This window comes from Eumetopias jubatus, unplaced genomic scaffold (assembly GCF_037043125.1).
Source record: "Eumetopias jubatus isolate StellerSeaLion01/CBP00866 unplaced genomic scaffold, mEumJub1_p1.0 scaffold_9, whole genome shotgun sequence".
Classification (NCBI taxonomy): Eukaryota; Metazoa; Chordata; class Mammalia; order Carnivora; family Otariidae; genus Eumetopias; species Eumetopias jubatus.
In genome coordinates this window covers 6866791-6890257 of record NW_028274815.1, presented here as the reverse complement: position 1 = coordinate 6890257, position 23467 = coordinate 6866791, and the positions used below count along the sequence as shown (strand labels likewise).

The following is a 23467-nucleotide window of genomic DNA, read 5'->3' as shown; positions in this document are numbered from 1 at the left end:
GGAAATTGTGACCTGCAGATCCTCTGCCTCAGTATCCTCTTGTTTTTAAGAAGAGGTGCTATAATCTGGGATTTATAGGATGTGTTTAATGCAGGAGTTGAATATGATTGCCAGAATGCCTCTCTAGAAAAAGTCTAGACTCATACAAGGAAATCTAGGGACATAGAAAGTGTTTTGAAGAAAAGATTTTTGAACAGCCAAAATAAATCTTGGAAATTTGAAAAATCGAACATGAATGTTCTCTATTTTAGTTTCCATGATACAGTCAAAATTTGGAGTAATTTTGGAATTAAGAGATTTGACTTATTTCAGATTCTATTGTGTATTTGTCTGGGGAGCTTGGGGATTTAAAACTACATAGTAGTGCCTTCATACACAGTGGTTTTATGTAGAAATAGTCAAAGAAGGAACTTCATTAATGGCATTTTGTGCTTGGAGATGACCATAAGTTTTCTGTCCCCTCAACCCTTTTTTCCTTAGGGAGGATGGACAGCTCTTATGTGGGCATGTTATAAAGGCCGTACTGAAGTGGTAGAATTACTTCTTTCTCATGGTGCCAATCCAAGTGTCACTGGTTTGGTAAGCGTTCACAAAAATTTCACTGTAATATGAGTGGTAAGTTCTTTTAGGTAATACTTAAGGCTGATTGTATTTTAGACTTCAGATTGGAAAGAAATTATCTAGATGTTAATAAAAATAATAATGCAAGATGTGATGTCAAATCACAATGAGAATTTTTTTCTCAGGCTAAGCTTATTTCTCAGTTTTTATCAACAAAAAGGCAACTCTTAGAGCTTAAATGTTAATTATAACATATAACATTTCACAAGGAGATTTTTGAAATCCCTAAGTCACCTTGCCTGTATTCTGTGGGTATGCATTCTTAATCTAAACTTAATTTAAAGAAAAAGGGTATTTACCAAATATCCATACCATTTTTCTGTACATTTCTTTACATGGTAATACATGCATTGCTGTTCTGTTTGAGACTTGATCTCAGACTGCTGATTGAGAGATTATCCTTCTGATGGGGGACATCCTTTTATACTGTATACATATGTCAGATAATCATGTTGTACACTTTAAACATCTTGCGATTTTGTCAGTTATACCTCAGTAAAGCTTTTTAAAAAAGGAGAAACTTACTCAAGTTAGTAGAAGGATTATGTAAGTTAATGGAAGGATTTTATTTTACATTTCTCTTAATAGTGTTTCCTATTGGCTAGATAATCATATTAAATATATTAATCTGTAAAAATAAATGTGTTCATAATATATGTATTTAAGGTTGAGTACATTTTATTAGCTGATTATGTCTTATGAGTATTAATATGTTTTTTAAAGTGGAGGATGATCTGTAACTTGGTTTTTTAAAATATTACTTTGTATTACTCCCTTTACTATTTACTTTTCTTAGCAAATGTGTGTTGTAAATATCTACCTAAAAGATTTTTCTTTCCCTCCCTCCCTTGCATTCTCCCTCCTCTCATCTCCTTTTCTACCTACTTCCCCACCTACCTCTCTCCCAGCAGTACAGTGTTTACCCAATCATTTGGGCAGCAGGGAGAGGCCATGCAGATATAGTGCATCTTTTACTGCAAAATGGTGCTAAAGTCAACTGCTCTGATAAGGTAGGTCAGCAGGATCTTTCCAGGTTCCAGTTCATATTATGTCTACTCAGTATGTCTAAATGCAAGTTTTTTCATATGATCTCATGAGACTGTGCTGGTGAATCTTCTATTTATATATATGAATATATTTTATATAGATAGATATCTCATAGGTGGATTCCTTACACATAGTAACTCTCCCTCCATTGTTTTCTTTACATCACATTCATCATTCTCTGGAAAATAGATAGGGATGATTCCTGTTTTCATTATTTGAAGTTTTCTATTGTAACTCTTACTCCTACCTTCAGTCCTAGCTGCTTTCTATGTATGGTTGTCAGAATGATCTTTGTAAAATTCAGGTTTAGTTTTTTTTTTCTCTCTCTCTTATACTTAAAATGCTGAAGACATCAATCCCTGGTATGATGTGTGTAGACAGGCCTTGGCTCCCTTTCTGCCCTTTCTCCTGCCATCTGAACCCTAAAACTGCCTGCCTGCCAGACTGCCAAAGGATGTGGGTGCCTGGATTCATCTGTTTTTAGCCCTTCCATGCCTTTGCATGTGCTCTTTCAGTGTGAAGAGCTCTTTCCTCTTCGTCTGCTTTACTTTCTGTTCATCCTTCACACTCAGCTCATTTGCCATACGCTTTAGAAAATTTCCCAGAATTTTGTTCTATTCATTTTTTAAATCCTTAACATTCATCTCAAACATATTAATAAGTATTTATTTAATTAGAACTTGACACATTGTGGGTAACTGTAATCTTTTCAAATTAATAACAATTCAGTGAAATATAGGAAAATAGCTAATAATTAGACATTTTTGATAATTGGAATATATTCTGAGTATAAATTTAAGTAAAATAATATTGCTTAACCTGATGGGAATGTTGGGAATCATCTTACATTAATCTGGGTGGTGCTTGTATGGGTGTATATATATGGAAAAAAATCAAGTAATGCATTTAAGATAGATGTATTTTATTTATTTTTTAGATTTTATTTGAGAGTGAGAGAGAGAAGTGGGGGAGGGGCAGAGGAAGAGGGAGAAGCAGACTCCGTGCTGAGCACGAAGCCTGACCCACGCAGGGCTCAATCCCAGGACCCTGAGATCATGACCTGAGCCAAAGTCAGATGGTTAACCAAATGAGACACCCAGGTGCCCCTAGACTGATGTATTTTATACACTTTATGTAGGTTATGCTCATTTTTTAAAAATATCACCTAAAATAATAGGTTGACAAGGACTGTAAAGAGACTATTGCAAATACTTATAATATGGTACTTAAAAATATTGTATTGGGACTGTTCATTAATTCAGAATGGTTGTCTTCTATTTTTTTTTTCTTTTCAAATTCTTGTTTAAATTCTAGTTAGTTAACATACAATGCAATGTTGGTTTCAGGAGTAGAATTCAGTGATTCATCACTTAACATACAACACTCATGCTCATCAAGATAGGCTGTCTTTTAATTCAGATTAGTGAGGTTTTATTTTATGTCCAAAGTGGATATGATTCTCTCTATTGATGTTTTTGATTTGACACTTTAGTATGATTGTGAAATCTTTAATTTCTCCTTCTGGCATATTGAAAAATGGTTTATATGACCTGGTATTCAAGGCCCCTCCAGAATCAGGTAGTATGCCACCTAGTCTGTCACTCTGGCATTTTGAGAAAATGTTTAGTACCTACTGTGTGCAGTACCCTGTATCTGTACTAAACACAGAAGATACAAAAACAAAGTTCCTCAGTCATACTTGCCACATTTAAAGTGCTCAATAGCCATATGAGACTCGTGGCTACTGTATTGGCCAGTGCAGAATTATGGAGCATTTCCATCAGCATAGAAAGTTTTGTTGAACAGAGCTATTATAGAAAGTAGGCGTTTATTACATGTTTATTTCAATCTGTAGTCTCATGTAGTTAAAGATCGCGGTGGGTATGTCTCTTGATTGCCAGACTTCCCAAAGACACAGCATTGCTTTTATGCATAATGTACAATTCTCTGATGTCTTTTGAATCACATTCCAGCTAAAGGTGCTTTTAAGTGCAGTTTCTAAGGAAGTTTATTTTATCAAGTTTAGAGGCTAATTAGGGGGTGGTGGTTAAGAGCACAGACTGAAGCAGGCCTGTTGGGGTTATGGGTCTTACTCTACCTCTTAGTAGCTTTGTGACTTTAAACCTGTAATTAATTTCTCAGGGCCTCATTTGCTCTCTGTGAAAATGTGATATTTCAAATTCTCCTTATTCTTGTGATAAAGATGAGTTATGTGATAAACATGAGTTAACCCATGTAAAGTACTTAGAATTATATTTGTCATTTGGTTGTTACTCTTTTTGCCTGTAGTCAGACTGTTGGACTTTAAATTGTATTTCACAAGATACAGGAAGCAAGGAAAGCTTGTTGAAAATTAGAGGCCATGTGACTTTATGATGGAAAAAATTGTCACTAATTATAAAAGTTGTTTCATACAGCGGTTAGTCATCTCTTCAGGAGAAAGACACTGGGGAAAATATGGCTTATCTAGGATTGAAATTATAATTTGTATAAAAGGTAATTTAAGAATACTTAATATGAGTTTTATTAAAATTTGTGTTGAGAAAGTTTCTTTTATTACAGCTCTGATAATAATTTTACATTTGTTACTATTTTTTTATAGTATGGAACTACCCCTCTTGTTTGGGCTGCACGGAAGGGTCATTTGGAGTGTGTTAAACATTTATTGGCCATGGGAGCTGATGTTGATCAAGAAGGAGCTGTAAGTATATTTTCTGTTTAATAAACCCTGGTAATAGAGATATGTTTTTAGTTTTAAGGGAGAGAATATTCTTTCTTAGTATATGTCTAGAAAATTTTTCCTGTAGTTCTTAAGTGATACTTAGAAAAACAAGCATTTTCTTTCTATTATCCTGACAAATATATTGTGTTCTAGATAGTATGTATTATAAACATGCTTTTAGGGATCTATTGTTAATGCGTGTAAATTTTGGGAGGCTAAAACTATAAAGAACATCTTACAGTAATCTTACTATTGATTGAATCAGTATTGAAATACACTTTTATTTTTATTTTATTTTGTTTTTTTAAAGATTTTTATTCATTTTTGACAGAGAGAGAGAGACAGTGAGAGAGGGAACACAAGCAGGGCGAGTGGGAGAGAGGGAGAAGCAGGCCTCCCACTGAGCAGGGAGCCTGACGCGGGGCTCGATCCCAGGACCCTGGGATCATGACCTGAGCCGAAGGCAGACACTTAATGACTGAGCCACCCAGGCGCCCCTTGAAATACTCTTTAAATCAAATAGTTTGAGATACTGTTAATTGTGGGAAAAAGTTATGCCCTGTTAAAATACCTTTTCCTTAAGATTTTAAAATATTATAATTTTTGTATATTTTTAGCTGTGACTTATTTTCCTCCTCTAATAGATTTAAAAATGTCAGAAATCAGTGGTCAAAACGTAGAAAGCTTAAAAACTGGTTCAATACATCCTACCAAGTAGCAGTTATTAATAACTTGTTGAGCACCTGCTGTGCCTGCAGCCCTGTGCCAAATGTGCTCAGGGTTCTGGAGAAGCCTAACGGATGGCTTTTCTGTTGAACTTGTGAGATTATAGTTAAAGGAAATGCTATTTATGTTCAAGAAATGATTAATACAGAGTATTCTTTGTAAAATTAAGTATTATGTGAGATGGATCATAAAGTATTTAGAAGGGTTACTACCAAATCTCTGGCTGCATTGTAACAAAATGAACTCTAAATCACACTTGGCTTAATATCAACCAATTCCTCCTGTTTTCCATATTGGCAGAAGCTACTAATTGCTGACCTTTATGGAGTATATAATATTTTTAGTGCTATGTAGAGAAAGAGCATGATTCTTAGACAGCCATGAAATTCATACCTTTCACTTTCCTTTTTTCTGGACAGTTTTATCAAGTGGATAAGTGGCTTATTTCTATGATTTTTGACTCTTACAGGATTTTAAAAGGCTATCTTAATATGTGAGAGAATTATGACTCATTTTGGGGGGCTGATCTAATGACTGAAATATTTCAATAAGGAGATTATATGACATCTCAATATAGATCAGTTTCTCAGGAAGCAACTTTAATACTTCTTTTGGTAATGAGTCAGGTTCTTCTATTAGGTGATTTATTGTTATAAATTAGATATGCAGATTTTATTTTATTATTTTTTTTTTGAGAGAGCATGCAAGCAGGGGGAGGGACGGGGGGGGAGAGAGAGAGAGAGAGAGAGAGAGAGAGAGAATCCTCAAGCATACTCCCCACTGAGTGCAGAGCCTGATGGGGGGCTAAATCCTGGGACCCCAAGACCATGACCTGAGCTGAAATCAAGAGTTGGCCACTTAATCAGTTGAGCCACCCAGGCGCCCAGATGTGCAACTTTTAAAAGAACCACTAAAAATGAGATCATTTTTGAAAATGTGGTTTCTAGATCACTGTGAAAGACAGAAGAATATATTATAATTTATTGAAATATCCTGTAGCTATTAATTCATTGTTGTACTTCAGTTTTCCTACAGATTTTTTATACTTTTTTTTACTTTAAATTTTATTGTTATGTTAATCACCATACATTACATCATTAGTTTTTGATGTAGTGTTCCATGATTCATTGTTTTACAGATTTTTATTATAAACAATTCTTTGTTTGAAGCCTGATTGACCTTATTTTGGATTATTTAATTTAGAATGTGTTTCATTTTGAATCATCCCATCTCATCTCATTATATTAGTGAGAGGGTCTGTTTATTGTCAGCGAATCCAATTTCAGATTATCATTTGAAGAGTTGAATGTTGTAACTGTCCTGTTGACTCAAGAAAATTAATGTATCTTCAAAAACAGAAAATAGACTTCCTAGCCAGTTTTGGTATGTGACTATTTATATTGGCATTTCATTATCAGAAATCACTCTTAATAATAGACCACCTTTTTGAAAACATCAGTTTTATGACTGTGGCATAAATCATATGTTTTCTAGATTATACTGATTTCTTGGGCTTGTTTTTGTTTTTTAGAATTCAATGACTGCACTGATTGTGGCAGTAAAAGGAGGCTACACACACTCAGTAAAAGAAATTTTGAAGAGGAATCCAAATGTAAATTTAACAGATAAGGATGGAAATACAGCTTTGATGATTGCATCAAAGGAGGGACATACAGAGATTGTACAGGATCTCCTCGATGCCGGAACATATGTGAACATACCTGATAGGGTAGGTTACCTATTTGAGATTTGTCTTCTAGTGGTAACATAATGGAAGATTATCTTCTCACACCTTTTCAGGATTCTTCATGTATGTCATACATTTGTTTTAATAAAAGATAAATTTTATTTCTACTTTTAAAACTAAGAAGTTAAAATGTATGCAATCTTTCTGAAGAGTGTTGTTTTTAATCTTTGTCAAATAATATTGTTACTGAAAATGTCACATGTACTATTAGTCTGTAATTGTCCTTGATGTCTGTGATTGTAGTGTTGTTCATGGCTGGTGTTACTCACTTTCCCAAGCCTTCAGCTATACTTAGAATTTTCAAAATTGTACCTCTTGCTCTAATCTTTTCTCAGAACACTACACTTCTATTTCCAACTCGAACTGTCTGCTTGAGTGTCTGATGGGCTTTAAAAGTTACAGCAAAGCAGATGTCTTGTTTGGTTCATCCCAACCCTGCTTTTCCTTCAGTCTTCTCCATCTGAGTGAATGGCATCACCATTCACCCTGTTGTTAAAGCCCCAAGTTCTACGCATTAGCCTTGATTTCTCATCCCCACCTACCACATCTAATTCTTCAGCAGGTCCCTTTGGCTCTACCTCCAGAACACATCCTGTGTCTGTCTACTTCCCTTCCCTCTGTTTTAATTGGTTGCCACCATATTAACTTTTTTCCTTTCTAGAGCATACTGCTCTTGTTGCTGTTTTGGGACCTCTGCACCAGCTATGCTCTGTGGGGAATGCTGATCTTCATGATCACTATATGGCTGCCTCCTCCTTGTCATTCTGACCTCAGCTTAAATATGAGTTCCTCAGAAAGATCTTCAGTGACCCAATCCAAAGTCACAGTCCAGTCACTTTCTATGTCATCACTATATTTTAATTTATTTACATGCCATTTGTCTAATTTTTTGTTTGTGTTTATTTTATGTTGTCTGTCTCCTCTAGACTGTCAGTTCTTCTAGAGCTGAGAACTTGTCTGTCTTGTTTCCCAATACCTAGAACGGTACATGGCACATAGTAAGCAATGAGATATTTATAACCTTTTATTAACTTACTACTCTGGCACCATATTAATGCTAACATTCTCAACTAAAATTGGTTTGCTTTGCATTTATTTCTGCTTTTAATGTAGTAGTTAAGATACTACACAGGGTGCTAAATTCAATAATCCTCAAGGACTTGCATCTTGATTTATAACCCATTGAGGCCCACGAAGGATTGAGATGAGCCACAGCTCATGGACTTGCCCAACTCAAATTCCTACAACTGATTTGTAATTTAGAGTAAAAAAAAATTAGGCAGGCATTGCCAGAATAGCCATTTTACATTTGAAGTAGTAGGAAGATATAATTAATAATGATTGTTGTTTGGTAAATATAATTTTAGGGCAAAGAGATGTCTTTATGAGGTAATGAACTTCATCTAATCCTTGTCATGGGGAATGGGTCAGTCTTATGCACTGTTAGCTTGTAATGCCAGATTGCCATGACTGTGGATACTGGTCTGGGAACTACCCTATCCCTTAATGAAATGTGGTTATAAACTCACTGACAGCCGTAGCCGTACAACTCCCTTTTTTATAATCCATGGCTTTCATCATATAGCATTAGTCCAACGGTTTTGTATTATTTCTCAATGTTCATTTGATTCATTGACAGCTCTGGTGTCATTTAATTTAATTTTACATTTATAGTGGGAAGTCAGTCACCTTCAAAGAGTATGGCTTATTGCTCTTGGTAACTTATCTTTCTAAACTTTCGTCGTGGAATTTAAGAGTCCTCATTTTGAGGTATAACCTATCTCTTACTCTAGGGCTATTAATGTCTGGTATTAATGTTAGTTAACTAAAATTTTTCTCTTATTTTGAGATACTCTTTTTCCCAAGAAATTTGCAGAGAAATATCTATTAATATACAATTAACTTCAAAACAGTGTTTATTTGTTCTTTTATCAGTTTACCTTTTTTTTTTTTTTGATCTTTTTAGAGTGGAGATACTGTGTTGATTGGCGCTGTCAGAGGTGGTCATGTGGAAATCGTTCGAGCACTTCTCCAGAAATATGCTGATATAGACATTAGAGGACAGGTGTGTGTGATTCCTGTGCTGCTGTCATTGTGCACCATCATTTGTGCATGTTGACTGAGAACAATGTCTTTCTGAGTTTTCTCTGGAGATGAGCTAGTAGATCCTAATATAGTTAATGGATGCCTATATTAAGTTTGACTGCCCTTATTACAGAATTTCTCTTAATGTCACGTTAGATGACATTAGAGCATGTTCGAAGCTCATATTTTTCAAATACACCTCTCTTACTAGTGTATAAATATATTCAATCCTGAAATGAGTAGTATGATACTGAGACAGTTGCTGATACTTTGAATGTATCCAGTTTATTTTCTTTAGTATTTTCCCTCTGTTTTGTCTTTCTCATCCATGTGTTGTTCTTCCATTCTTGCTGTTTTATCTTTCTTTTCCTTCTTCCCCATTCTGCTTGCCTTTCCTAGGACCCCTTGATAGTGCCTGTGGACTTTGCTTAAGGCAGTCATAGCTCACAGAGCTACAGAGGTTACTAAGATTAGGTAAACCTCCCCTAAACTTGTGAATTTATCCAATGTTTCAAGAGCTTTAGGTTAAAAAAAAATCTACTTAATATTCCATTTTGTTGTTGGACAGCCTACATTTCTACTTAGTTTTCCCTTGAGTTTAGCTTGTATCCAAATCTATTTTTGAATCAAACTAACAAATATTATGCCAAATGCTATGAGGGACTTAACATGAAACCCTTGCCTTGTAAGAAATGTGTATTTTAGTTAAGGAGGTTTTACTTTATTTTATGTTTATTTTTGTGTTTTTACATAAACATACAAAGTGATGCCTTTTGGTATAAGATAGTATATGATTGATTGGCTAGTGAAACTTACCACTGTAAGAGTCTTGAGGTGGGAAAAGAAGGCATTAAGGAAGGCTTTTGAGAGAAGGTAGAATTTGAGCAAGGTTTGAAAGATGGGTTGGATTTAGATAGGTAAAGAAAAAGGAAGCCTGGTATTTTAGGCAAGGATAGTGGAATAATAAGATGAAATTCAAGAAAACGGGGAAGTGAAAGACTGTACTCCTTAGCTGGCAAAAAGGTCTGGCTGGCTGCGGGCCGGTGGGGAGTGTGGCATGGGAGACAGTGTGGCATGGGAAATAGAAAGGGGCAGGGCTGGAGAGGTCTGAGGGCCAGACCAGGAACGTTGGGAAGCTACGGCACGTTGTTGAGGTGGGGAACTCTACCAGGAAAGTTTGGTGTGGGAGACTTAGTGTGGCAGCCCTGGAAAGTCAGTGACTGTCTTTGGCGTTAAAATCATAGTTTCACTAAAAGATGGTTACTGGATCCCCTATTTAGAGTTTACCTAATTCCTTTTTGTCTGTCAAGCCTGTTTTCCTACGTTTTAGTCACTTTATTTTGTTCTCTAGCTCTCCTTTCAGGGTCTGTTGGATCAATTTTTGGTTTTTGAACTAGATGGGATTATAAAGGATCAGATCAGGATTGGTGTAATGGATGCAGGGTGGGTGAGGATTAAGAAAGGAAAACATGGTAAAAAAAAAATTCACCTTCTGTTTGTGTAGTACATTCTCATGCATTATCTTTTGAAAAGATTGGGCAGATGAAAAGCCAAGGGTCATAATATTTGCAGAATATTTGACTTGTTCAAGGATGAGCTCAGGTATTGACAACTTCCACTGCACAGCCCGGAAATCTGACCACATTAACAAAAGCATACTTTACCTTATCAGGTATGTGGGATTGCTGCTTTCTACATCAAGTAATACTGTTTTCTTAGGCTTCTTTCATAAAGAATTTCTTAAGAGTAAATCCAAGATAGAATAAGGGTTAATATTATTTCCTGTTTGTTGGTATTCTGGCAGAAATGTTAAAAATGATGTTTTATGTTTACAAATAGCAGTTTCCAATATCGTATCTTAAATGAAGTGATTGTTGATTTTTTTCTATTATATAGGACAACAAAACTGCTTTGTATTGGGCTGTAGAGAAAGGAAATGCAACAATGGTGAGAGATATCTTACAGTGCAATCCTGACACTGAGATATGCACAAAGGTATCAAGGACATTTCTGTTCTCCTAGCAATACCCAGTGCTGAATATTAGTACTGCTTATTTTTTTCAATCGTCTTTTGTTTGATATCAGAATTATACTGATTTTACTGGTAATAATCTATATTAAATTGGGGAGTAATTTTGTATCCTTCCAGAAGTTCTTTATTCACAGGAAAATATAGTGTGTAATGTGTTACTTTAATGAAATACTTTCAGAAAATATCAGCTCTTCATAAATTGTGGACAGGTCATTTTTTTCAGAACTTTTATGCTTTTATTTGGAATGCAGAACACATTTTCTTTTAAAAGACCAGTGTAAGTGGTTCTTGGTTCCCCAAACCAGTCACTTTAATCTATTTGCTCAAATCATGTGAAAAATATAAAACCTATATAAGACTTTAGTGATTGTATTTGACCTTATGTGTAATAGTTTTCCATGGGGAAAATGTATTTGGAATGGATATATTTGAATTGAATTGGTACGAATTCTAAATGAATAAACAAACTTGTGGAGTCACTCATAAGATACTCCTATTTTATCTGCTAGAGATTGGGACCAGCATCTTCCTATACTATGGTAGCTTTAGAGCCCTAGGGCAGAAAGTTTCCTGGGATACCTTTTGGTGTGTGGGTGGCTCCTTGATAATAATTTTTTTTTTAAACCTATGTGTCAGCCACTGTGACCATCTGTGGGTTCTGACCAGGTTTCTGTCTCCTAATTCACTGCTGAACTATGGTCTCTTCCTATATCCCTTAATTTGATTTTGAAAAGCAATCATGAACTTTTTTGAGGTTTTTCCAGAGGCACACTTCTTGTATCAAATTGTTTTTCCTGTTACACACGGGTCCTTAGGTGCACAGAGAACTGAAGTGATGCTGGTAAAGATCTCTGAAAAATCTAGGCACTTTCTTGCCTGGACATTGACTGGCCAAGCTGTGGGTTGGTTGGTGGGGAGTGGTGTGAATGGGAAGTAGTCTCTGGAGGGGCTGCCCACGTGCCAACGGTAGAAACTGGGAAATAGCCAAATCAATGAGGGGCAGGGGACTGTTGCCAGAAATGGCTGCTAAGGAGCTGGGCATATCCATTCTTGGCTGAGTGATATAAAATTATTTTGATACAAATGATTGGTTGGGAAAGGAAAAGCATTTTTTCTTGTTAGTTTTTACAGCTATGTTTTTTTGAGAACATTTTCAATATAGACTTGTGCCAGAGTCAGATATTTCAATTCTTATATGTACATTGATGTAACTTTAAACATTTATGAGTAAAGCTATTAATCTGGCAAATCTTATCTGTGCCTGCAGGACGGTGAAACACCACTTATAAAGGCTACCAAGATGAGAAATATTGAAGTAGTAGAGCTGCTGCTAGATAAAGGAGCTAAAGTATCTGCTGTAGATAAGGTAAAACATCTGTGCAGAGAGAACACTTTTTGGAAGGCTGTTGGTAGACTGACCTGTATATTTGCTGGACTTAAGGGAGTCTGGTTTTATTTTGTGGAGGGAGAGATTACTTGCCAGGGCGATCTATGTGGGATTTTGGTCCTGTGATATCTTCTTGGCTGTTCTGATAGCGTGCTGAGGAATGGGCAGGCTTAGGATGCTGTTAAAGAGGCTGCATCAGATTTTCCTTCTGTTGCTCACACCGGTTATGGCAAGCTGCCATTGACCACCGTACAAAGAGGACATCATCAGATGTAGAGCTTGTTGCAGACAAACAGGAGGAAAGAATCCAAGGGTCTGGAAAAGATAGACTCAGAGCAGACTAGTGTTAATATCCACTAACAGGAGATAAAATGTTCTGCCATGTCCTCGCCATAATCCTCTTAGAGAAATGTTCATATTTTCCATGGCAAATTTAACTCTAAATTGCTTACTACTTCATATAGAATTGATTCCTGGTTTGATTTTGTTTTCATTTTAAACAGAATTTCTCTACTTCTTGATTTCCTCCCATAAAGGGAATGAATTGATTTATATATGAAGTTAGAAATATAAATTTTTCCATCTAAATGTATGATATGATTTGGGCTCTCCTAATCCATAATAAATTGAAGTTTATCTTTCTACTGTTTATGAGGCAATTAAACAAAAAACACAGAATCAGTATGTATTTGCATTTATCAAGAAACAACATTGCTTAAGAAAAAACAAAAAAATCTTCCCATCTATTACCATGTTTGTATAATTTCTTATAAAAGAAAGTAAACTTTGATATTGAAACTAGGAATGAATGACATAAAATCAAGAGATTTTGCAGCTGAATATATTTAGCTTTATAGAAAACTTCCTGCATTACCTCCTCTTCTCATTCTGCCGTTGACTTGTTTCTGGCCCTGGCCTCCTAATTTGCAATAAGAAACCACTGGACTAAGTGCCCTTTCAGATTCCACATGGCCTCATTAATTCGGTAACATGCCATTTATAAATATTTGTTTCATACCCACTAATAAGTTTCCTGGAGTTCTCTGTCTCCATATCCTTTTGTGTATTGCCTCGCCTCAAGTCAGCACATACTTGCTGAAAAACACACATGATACTTGGAGCATTTGTTTTCATTCAGCATATACTTAGGATGGATAAGGTGCTGTCATGCTAGAATTTGGAATACAAACCTATAAAAGTCTTGATCCTGGCTCTTCATGGAGGATTTCCTACAGATACATTTCAGAATGAAGATTAATGCTATTTTCACCTAGCCTGTCCCTGATCTCAGTTCTGCACACTGGCTGAGCGTGTTAACGTCTTCCCTGCATTTTCAGAAACCTTGTGTCTGGCAGAAATGCCACAGATGATGTTTCTACCTTCTCACAGGTTTGGGGATATAAGAGACGGGGTTCAGGTGGGGAAATAAAATGATGAAATCTGGTTTAGGTGTGTTTTGTTTGAGGGCTGATGAGACATTCAGGAGACTGTCACCAATAGGCATTGGGAAGTGTGGGACTAGAATTTGGGCAAGAAATCAAGCCTAGTGATGAGAATTTGGCACTTAGTTACCGAGAGGTAAGGATTGCATGGTGTGCCTAAGGTATCAATGGGAAGAAAGATGAAAGCTGAGGTCAGAACTTACGGCATGTGTCACATTCTACTTTGTTTTATAATTTGCATGTTTATCTAATTTCTTCCTGTTATATTGTAAGCTGTTTAGGGTCAGGGACTGTTTTGTCTTCCATCTTTTTATCTTCCAGAGTACCCAGCACAGTACCTTACATAGAGTGAGCTTAATACATAGTTATTGTGCCATGTGTTTAGGATGTGGAAAGAGAATCTAGAAAAGGAAAAAGTAGACCCAAAGCAGAAGAGGAGAGTCAAAATCAAGATAAGGTTGTGCCATCGAAGCTATAGAAAGAATCTTGCAGGTCATTTTCATTTAGTGTTCTAGAGAGATCAGGGTAGATGAGAACCGAGAACTTAATTTGTTAACTTCTTAGGTCATTGTCTTCAAGAGAGGTGTTTGTGAAGTAAAAAGTGGGAGAATACATTGCAGACCTAAGGTCTTTTTTTTGTTTGTTTGTTTGTTTGTTTTTTACATGTTTTCATTAGTGTTGGATGTGAATACTAATGTGACTGGGGATTCTACTAAGGGAAGAAGGTAGGTTGATATAGGGAGAAGTGAAAGGTGAGGAGGGCAGAAGAGGTGGTACTGGACAGAGTTGGATAGATATGATATGAAGGACTCCAAGGAGGGAAGTGTAGAATGAATTTAAGGGCCTAACATGATGGTGGCTGGTTGGCAGAGGGCGTGGGAGCATCTGAGGTCACTCATGCTACATGGGATATCAGTATAGATTGTGAAGCTTTCTAGACAAATGCAGAAGAAAGTTGTACAGTAGAATTTGAATTAGTTGGGGAAAGTGGAGGACATCATGGACAATAAATAATTGGATGAGGGATAGAGGTAAATCCATGGCCTGGGAGGTGCTGCAAGGAGAAAGCCTGTTGCTTCTCCTTTCAGTGAGTTGAGGGGAGGGGAGAAGAATGACCTTCATTCTAGAGGGCTGTGGGAGAAATAATACCCAAGAAAAGCTAGGTGAGGATCTTGAGAAAAAAATTACAGAGGAGAGAGAGAAAAATTCAGATTACTTTTTCACCCTATATAAAAAATATGAAAAGTTCTGAAACATGAAAATTGTTATTCTGTATATACTATATGTAAAGTATATGAAAGTTCCAATTTCCTCTCTGTTTACAGAAAGGAGACACTCCTTTGCATATTGCTATTCGTGGGAGGAGTCGGAAACTGGCAGAACTTCTTTTAAGAAATCCCAAAGATGGGAGGTTACTTTATAGGCCCAACAAAGCAGGCGAGACTCCCTACAACATTGATTGTAGCCATCAAAAAAGTATTTTAACTCAAATATTTGGAGCCAGTAAGTATTGGGCTTTGTTCCTGACTGAGCTTTTAAAAAATGAATGTTCTATGAAAAACTAAGAAGCCAATAGCAGTTTTGCATGTATCACTTAACTGGAGATTATGGAAGTTGAGAAAGTTACTATTTTGCTGTGGAAGAATACTCCTTCCTGTCAAGAGTTCTTCTGCATTGTCCTGTAGCATCTAAATGAAGTACATCCAGAGTTGTCTATCAACTTTGAAGACCTCTAAAAATCTAGCCTGCTTTTCTAAAAATCTTTTCCTTCTTATTCTCCCAGGTATACTTTGTGCTTTTATCAAAACATGCTCTGTTTTCTCTGTGGCCTGAGCACTTAAGAGTTCTCCATGTTTGCTTGTTATGCCTGCCACAGGTCTTACCTCTCCATCTCCACCAAGGTTCCTTGTCTGAATCTCTCTCCAAGGCTCCTGTCAGTTGTCCCCTTCTCAGTGACGTTTTAACTGATCTGCCTAAACCAGACAAAATTTTTGCCTCATTTGAATACTTAAGCACTTGTGTTTACATTCTTTTTTTTATACTTATTGTACATGGCCTTCTTTTTCTTTTAGAATTTTCTCCCTTCTGATTCCACGTTCTTCAGGACAGGGACTATTTCTTCTTATCTTTACATCCTCTGTAACATCTAGCATAATGCTTCGAATATTGTACTCAAATGGTTTTTGATTGAGAAGAATGTACATGAGTATATAATCATATGTGGTGTTTTGAAATATGGAACAATTTTCTACTAGAATTAAAAAAGAGATATGCCAGAGTGCCTGGGTGGCTCAGATGGTTAAGCATCTGCCTTCGGCTCAGGTCATGATCCCAGAGTCCTGGGATCGAGTCCCGCATCGGGCTCCCTGCTCCTTGGGAGCCTGCTTCCCCCTCTGCCTCTCTCTCTCTCTCTCTCTCTCTCTCTGTCTCTCATGGATAAATAAATAAAATCTTAAAAAAAAAAAAAAGAGATATGCCAGTCTCAGAAACCAAGGAGATAGTAGAATCCCACCACCTTCCAGTTGAGCTTCTTACTTATAGATTGTTTTTAAGTATGCTTCTATTGTATTATGAGTTCTTGTATTTTAAAATATTTTTTCTGATTATAATATTAATGCACACATAAATTTCAAAATGAAGACACAAATATAGTAGAAAGTGCAAATTTCCCATTGTCCCTTATATCTTAATTCGTAACTGTTTGAATGACCCTACAGGATTTTCTGTACATTTCTAAAAATGTTTTGTACTATATATACAGTTTTAAAAATTAATAATCGGGTCATACCATATTATAAATATTTTTAATAATGAACTATATTTAAAAGCTAGTACAGTAAACATCTTTGTACATGTATTCATTAACTCGTGTTTTTAGGATTATTTCTTAGAATAAATGCCCAGAAGTAGAATAGGCAAGTCAGTTAATGCTCATAGTTTTGGGTGACTTTCCAAGCGACTGTAACAATTTCTTCTGCCTTGGACCATGTACTGTAGGGCAGCTCCCTATGACCTTGAGAATACTGGAGAGCTCCAACCTCCTTAATCTTGGCTAATCAGATCAATTCAAGAAAAAAATCTCATGTAATTTGCATTATAAAATTATTAGATGGTGATCTTTTCATATGTTCACAGGATATTTGTATTTTTTCCATTTTCCTCTTTATATCCTTTGCCCATTTTTCTCTTGAGTTTTTGATATTTTTTTTAAAAATTGATTTTAAGTGTCTTTATATGTTATGGATATGGATCCTGGGTCCATCCTATATGTTGTACCCCCTCCCAGCTTCTTCTTTGTTTATGGTGATGGGTTTTTTTTTTTTATTCCCCATCTAAAAGTTATGCAGATTTGTAGTTTATTTGTTGGTCTTTTCCTGCAGTTCTGGCTTTAGTATTATATTGAGAAAGAAGGGACTTTAATACACAAAGATTAAAAAGGTTTTTTTCCTTGTATTTTCTTCTAGTATTTTTTATGGTTTTTTACATTTAATTTTTTAATGTTTCAGGAACTTATTTTTTTAAAATTTAATTTTATTATGTTAGTCACCATACAGTAGTACATCATTAGTTTTTGATGTAGTGTTTCATTGTTTTCATATAACACCCAGGGCTCCATGCAATACGTGCCCTCCTTAATACCCATCACCGGGCTAACCCATCCCCCCACTCCCCCCCAAAACCCTCAGTGTCCATAGTCTCTCATGGTTCGTCTCCCTCCCGATTTCACCCCCTTCATTTTCCCTTCCTTCTCCTAATGTCCTCCATGCAATTTCTTATGTTCCACAGATAAGTGAAACCATATAATAATTGACTTTCCCTGCTGACTTATTTCACTTAGCATAATCTCCTCCAGTCCCATCCATGTTGATGTAAAAGTTGGGTATTCATCCTTTCTGATGGCTGAGTAATATTCCATTGTATATGTGGACGACATCTTCTTTATCCATTCATCTGTTGAAGGGCATCTTGGCTCTTTCCATAGTTTGGCTTTTGTGGACATTGCTGCTATGAACGTTGGGGTGCATATGGCCCTTCTTTTCACTACACCTGTGTCTTTGGGGTAAATACCCAGTAGTGCAATTGCTGGGTCATAGGGTAGCTCTATTTTTAATTGTTTGAGGTACCTCCACCCTGTTTTCCAAAGTGGCTGTACCAACTTGCATTCCCACCAACAGTGTAAGAGGGTTCCCGTTTCTCCACAACCTCTCCAATGTTTGTTGTTTCTTGCCTTTCTATTTTTGGCCAATTTTTGCCATTCTAACTGGTGTAAGTTGGTATCTCAGTGTGGTTTTGATTTGAATTTCCCTGATGGCTAATGATGATGAACATTTTTTCATGTATCTGTTAGCCATCTATAGGTCTTCTTTTGAAATGTGTCTGTTCATGTCTTCTGCCCAGTTTTTGACTTATTTGGTTTTTTTGGGATGTTGAGTTTGAGAAGTTCTATATAGATCTTGGATATCAGCCCTTCGTCTGTAGTGTCATTTGCAAATATCTTCTCCCATTCTGTGGGTTGCCTCTCTGTTTTGTTGACTGTTTCCTTTGCTGTGCAGAAGCTTTTTATCTTGATGAAGTCCCACAAGTTCATTTTCCCTTTTGAGAAACTTATTTTTTTAAGGTATAAGATGTATAGAGTTTTCCTTTAATTTTTTTAAAAATGGATGGTTCGCCCCTCCCAGCACCACTTATTAATTCCTCCCTTGCCTACTGGTTTGAAATGCCACTTATTGCTAATATCTTGTGCTGGTTCTGTGATGCTTTAATTATTGTAGCTTTTGGTTATTTTTCTCCAAAGACAACTACTCTTTCTCTGGTAGTCTTTTTTTTGTTTTTTTTTCTTAAAGATTTTATTTATTTGTTTGACAGAGAGTTAGAGAGAGAGCACACGTAGGCAGAGCAGCAGGCAGAGGGAGAGGGAGAAGCAGGCTCTCCGCTGAGCAGGGAGCCCAATGTGGGACTTGATCCTGGGACCCTGGAATCATGACCCAAGCCGAAGGCAGACGCTTAACTGACTGAGCCACCCAGGTGCCCCTCTCTGATAGTCTTTTAAAATTTTTTCTTAGCTATTCTTATATGTTCTTCTGCCTTTCAATTTTTCAAAAATTCCTGTGGATTTTGATTGGAATTGTCTTAAAGTGGTAAATTAATTTGGTGAGAATTGCTGTCTCAAAGCCATTAAACCTTTCTGCCTGGAGCCATATAATGTCTTTTTCTCTGATTACTATATTTTATTCTTCAGTAACATTTAATAGCTTTCTGTATATAGGTATTAACACATATTGAATTTATTCCTATATACTAGTTTGTGTTTTAATCATGTTTTATTGATTCTAAAATGTACAGTGTTCCACATTTTAACATGTCTGAAATTGGAATGTGTTTTATAATTGGTGGATAAGAGAGCACTGTGTCACAGTTTGGCAATATGTTATTTCTTTCTTAGTTATACATAATAATGATGCATCTTACAATAAGTAGGTATCTTAAGTTCAGTGAAATACGGTGTTTAAGAATCTTTTAACCTACTTTTATATGGGCGTAACCATTTAATAAAACAGTTTTTTTCTAATTAAATAAACAATTGATAACTGAGAATTGATGTTCCTTTTTAGTGGTAATGTCTCTTTTTAATGTAAGAATATGGTGTGTTTATAATTACAGGACACTTGTCTCCTACTGAAACAGACGGTGACATGCTTGGCTATGATTTGTATAGCAGTGCGCTGGCAGACATTCTCAGCGAGCCTACCATGCAGCCACCCATTTGTGTGGGGCTGTATGCACAGTGGGGAAGTGGGAAATCCTTCTTACTGAAGAAACTAGAAGGTAAAGGGCATGTTTGTACAAAGTCTGTATATATAACGAAGCTTTCTCTGGTGTTTGTTCTTAAGTAAAGCAAAATAGATTTTCATGTATGAGTATGTGTTGCACAGTTTACTACATTGAATGTGTTACCGCTTCCAGTTGATCCTCCACACAGTCATTTGAGTTCTCTTCCTAAAACAAAGATCCAGTTGTGTTATAACATTCTTAAGATCCCTTGGTAGCAGATTTTCTGCATGTGCTATTTTTATTATTATTATTAATTTTAAGTAGGCTCCACCCAACATGGGGCTTGAACTCAGGACCCCAAGATCAAGAGTTGCATGCTCCACTGCCAGCCAGGCTCCCCTGCATATGCTGTTTATAGTCATCATATCCAGAGCCCTTCCTAAACTCGTCACTTTGCATGGCATACCCAGCAGCACTGCCTCATGCGTATGCCCCGTGTTGCAGTTACGGAGGGCTGTTGGCTCTTGCAAGAACAGACTAGATACTTTTCTTGAGTTGCTCCCTTTGTTAGGAGCTTCTTAGACAGCTCCTCCCACTGCCCCTTTGATTGGGAAAATCTTATTCATTCTTCAAGGACAGGTTTCAGTATTGCCTGTAAAATTTTTATCGCATAGCAAAGTAATGTGTTCCAGTTTTGTATGTGGAAACTATACCTTGTTGCTTATATAATACAAACCACAAAAAATAAAGACAAAATCTTGACAGATGGGAATATATGAAAAAGGATTTATGTATCCTCAGTATGAAGCAAGAGAGTGGGTAAAACAAGGGTGGGTGTACCCCTAGGGAATGGAGTTAGGATGTTTATCTAAAGAGCACATTGGCAAAATGGTTAAGGAGCAACATTCTATCTAGGGACTTAGTAGTAAGTGCCCAGTAAATGTTTATATTGAAAATTGCAAATTGAGTTAGAAGTTGTATTTCTTAAAAACTTGGGAGAAAAAAAACGAAACTACACCTGAAACTAATATTACTCTGTATGTTAACTAACGGGAATTTAAATAAAAACTTGGAGGGGGAAAAAAAAAAAGAAATTGTATTTCTTAAAACAGGATTAAGATTTTCCTATTTCTCTTTCAGATGAAATGAAGACTTTTGCAGGACAACAGATTGAACCTCTTTTTCAGTTTTCCTGGCTTATAGTATTTCTGACCTTGCTGCTTTGTGGAGGGCTTGGTTTATTGTTTACTTTTACAGTCGACCTGAATCTTGGGATAGCAGTATCATTGAGCTTCTTGGCTCTCTTATATATATTTTTTAGTAAGTTTTTGCTTTTTATTTTTTCAAAAATAGAGACAGTGTTAAAACTCCTTGTTTTATTTAAAGATATTAATAGTTTATATATCTATATTTATAAAATATAAAATATTATCTATATCTCTCCTATAAGTGATTTTCATAATTAATTAAAAGATTTCATAATCTTTTTGCTGTTTTATAAGTTGGCGTAGAGGAACTGTCCACAACCTGGCTGGAGTAGCTTTAAACACTGGTGTACTGCTTGTTGATATTGAAGTAGAACTCTAATTTATTATACTCACTGTTTTATATGCTAATGACTTACTATATTTAAGTCTTTTTTGAAAGTAAGTCTTCATAGCCATCAGTGGCATGCTCTTGGGCATTTTGATCATGCCTATGATCTTTATTTTACTTAAAAGCAAAGTAAAAACAATTATAGTCCTATTCTTAGGGGTATCTTCAGTTGTAGCAGAGGAAATAGATTCACTATTGGAGGAACTGGTAACTTCAACAGGTGCAAGAAGTGATAAACCCAAAATCATTTACATTTGAGTCTGAACTAAGTGATATGTTTCTGTTTAAGGCATTATCTTTCTGATTGTGTTTCTTACATCATATTTTAGTTAGCTTACTGTTTTCCACATACCTTCTCTATGTTGGTTAATTAGCTGAGGAATTCTTTGAGGAGTAGTTAGGAAATAGCATGGAACCAGGGAAAGTCATGTAAGCCTACTTTTCATTACTTGATATTTGACAGTGTGAGAAAAGAGGCTGCTTGAGTGATGATTGTTTTGAATACTTTTTTTAAACTGAATTTCAGTTGTCATTTACTTTGGTGGACGAAGGGAAGGAGAGAGTTGGAATTGGGCTTGGGTCCTCAGCACTAGATTGGCAAGACATATTGGATATTTGGAGCTCCTCCTCAAATTGATGTTTGTAAACCCACCTGAATTGCCAGAGCAGACCACTAAAGCTTTACCTGTGAGGTGAGTTGGTCCCTTTGACAGAAGTAGCTTTTCATGCAATGAAGCAAAAATAAAGTTTATAATGCTTTCTCAGTGTATGTTCCAAAAAAGCATTGATTTCTTTTTGTTTCCCAAAGATTTTATTTATTTGTCAGAGAGATTGAGAGAGAGAGAGAGCACAAGCAGGGGGCAGTGGCAGGCAGAGGGAGAGGGAGAAGCAGACTCCCCACTGAGCAAGGAGCCCGATGTGAGACTCGATCCCAGGACCCCGGGATCATGACCCAAGCTGAAGGCAGACATTTAAGCGACTGAGCCACCCAGGCATACCAAGGCATTGGTTTCTTGAACGTTTTATATGAGAAATAAAACAATATGTCCTGGTTAAGTAGGTTTGAGAAACACTTTATATCATATCTTCCTCTTGTACATAAAAGGATGAGAGACACCTCTCCCTAAAAAAATCTGGTTAACTTTGATTTACCAAATTTGATCTGAGCATAACCCACCCCCCCGCCGCCATGACACCTTTTCCATCCTTTAGGAACACTTTGAAGAGAGCACAGGACGTAGGATGGGGTCCTGGCATCGCCTTGCATTAGCATGTAACCTTGGCTACTGAGCGTGCCCTCTGAACCACTCTTTCCTCACCTGTGGAAATAAATTGACTTGCCTATCTAAAATTATTATTAATGTCAAATAGGAAATGTGTGAGAAAACAGTTCAGAAAAGGTGAAAAACATGTATGTCAAGAATAAAGGAAAGTTAGAGGGTTCCAGAGGAACGTCAAGTGAAAAACAGAATTGAAAGCAAGAGGAATTCAATAGAAATGAGGAAAATAGTTAAATGCATACTAAATGATTAAGAATTTTAAAATTATTAAAAGATAAAATGTGTAACTTAAGATGAAAATTAATAGGCCAAACCAGATGAAACATCAAAACTATAAATATGAGATAAAAATAAAATAAAAACTTGTATAATTAGCATATATGATTAAGTATTAGGAGAAGGATTTACAAATGAAAAGGTAGAATGAAAAAGTTAAGAAAACATACAGAGTGGGATAAAATAATTGAGGGAAATATTGTCACAGAAAATTTATTTTAGATTAATGAGATGTTATTTAAAAAAAAAGTTAGAACAATTAAAATAGCATAAATCACGGGCTCCTGGGTGGCTCAGTTGTTAAGCATCTGACTTTGGCTCAGGTCATGATCCCAGGGTCTTGGGATAGAGCCCCACGTCGGGCTCCCTGCTCGGCGGGAAGCCTGCTTCTCCCTCTCCCACTCCCCCTGCTTTGTTCCTGCTCTCACTGTCTCTCTCTCTCTCCCAAATAAATAAAATCTTTAAAAAAAATAGCATAAATTAATACCACACACAGAGTACAGTGTGATCCTAAATTGTGTTTTGAAAGCAGTGCTTTTCTACTGGATTGAGATGAGTATTTAATTTAGGGATGGAAGGGGAGAAAGGAGCAAATGCAGAAATCCTATCCACTCAAGAGGATCAGGATACAAATTATTCAGTTATCTCAAAGAACAACCTGAAAAGAATCTTTTACACCTCATTTCTAAATCCTTACTAAATGTTTAAGCTATAAATAAAACATTCTAAAACTT

The 23467-nt window shown here is 36.2% G+C and overlaps 1 protein-coding gene across 6 annotated transcripts in view; it reads left to right on the top strand.

Moving 5' to 3' along the window:
* The window catches only part of KIDINS220 (kinase D interacting substrate 220), a 99122-nt gene that overhangs the window by 20223 nt on the left and 55432 nt on the right, over nt 1–23467 (top strand). For 4 of the 6 annotated variants that reach the window (XM_088026307.1, XM_088026305.1, XM_088026304.1 and 1 more), the window contains 11 exons: nt 481–579; nt 1530–1631; nt 4271–4369; nt 6648–6845; nt 8830–8928; nt 10845–10943; nt 12248–12346; nt 15135–15312; nt 19471–19635; nt 20722–20901; nt 21704–21869. In XM_088026307.1, the coding sequence (XP_087882433.1) occupies nt 481–579; nt 1530–1631; nt 4271–4369; nt 6648–6845; nt 8830–8928; nt 10845–10943; nt 12248–12346; nt 15135–15312; nt 19471–19635; nt 20722–20901; nt 21704–21869 (1484 nt within the window). The remainder of the gene's footprint in view (nt 1–480; nt 580–1529; nt 1632–4270; nt 4370–6647; nt 6846–8829; nt 8929–10844; nt 10944–12247; nt 12347–15134; nt 15313–19470; nt 19636–20721; nt 20902–21703; nt 21870–23467) is intronic. The other 2 variants (XM_088026306.1, XM_088026303.1) reach the window with 1 other exon arrangement.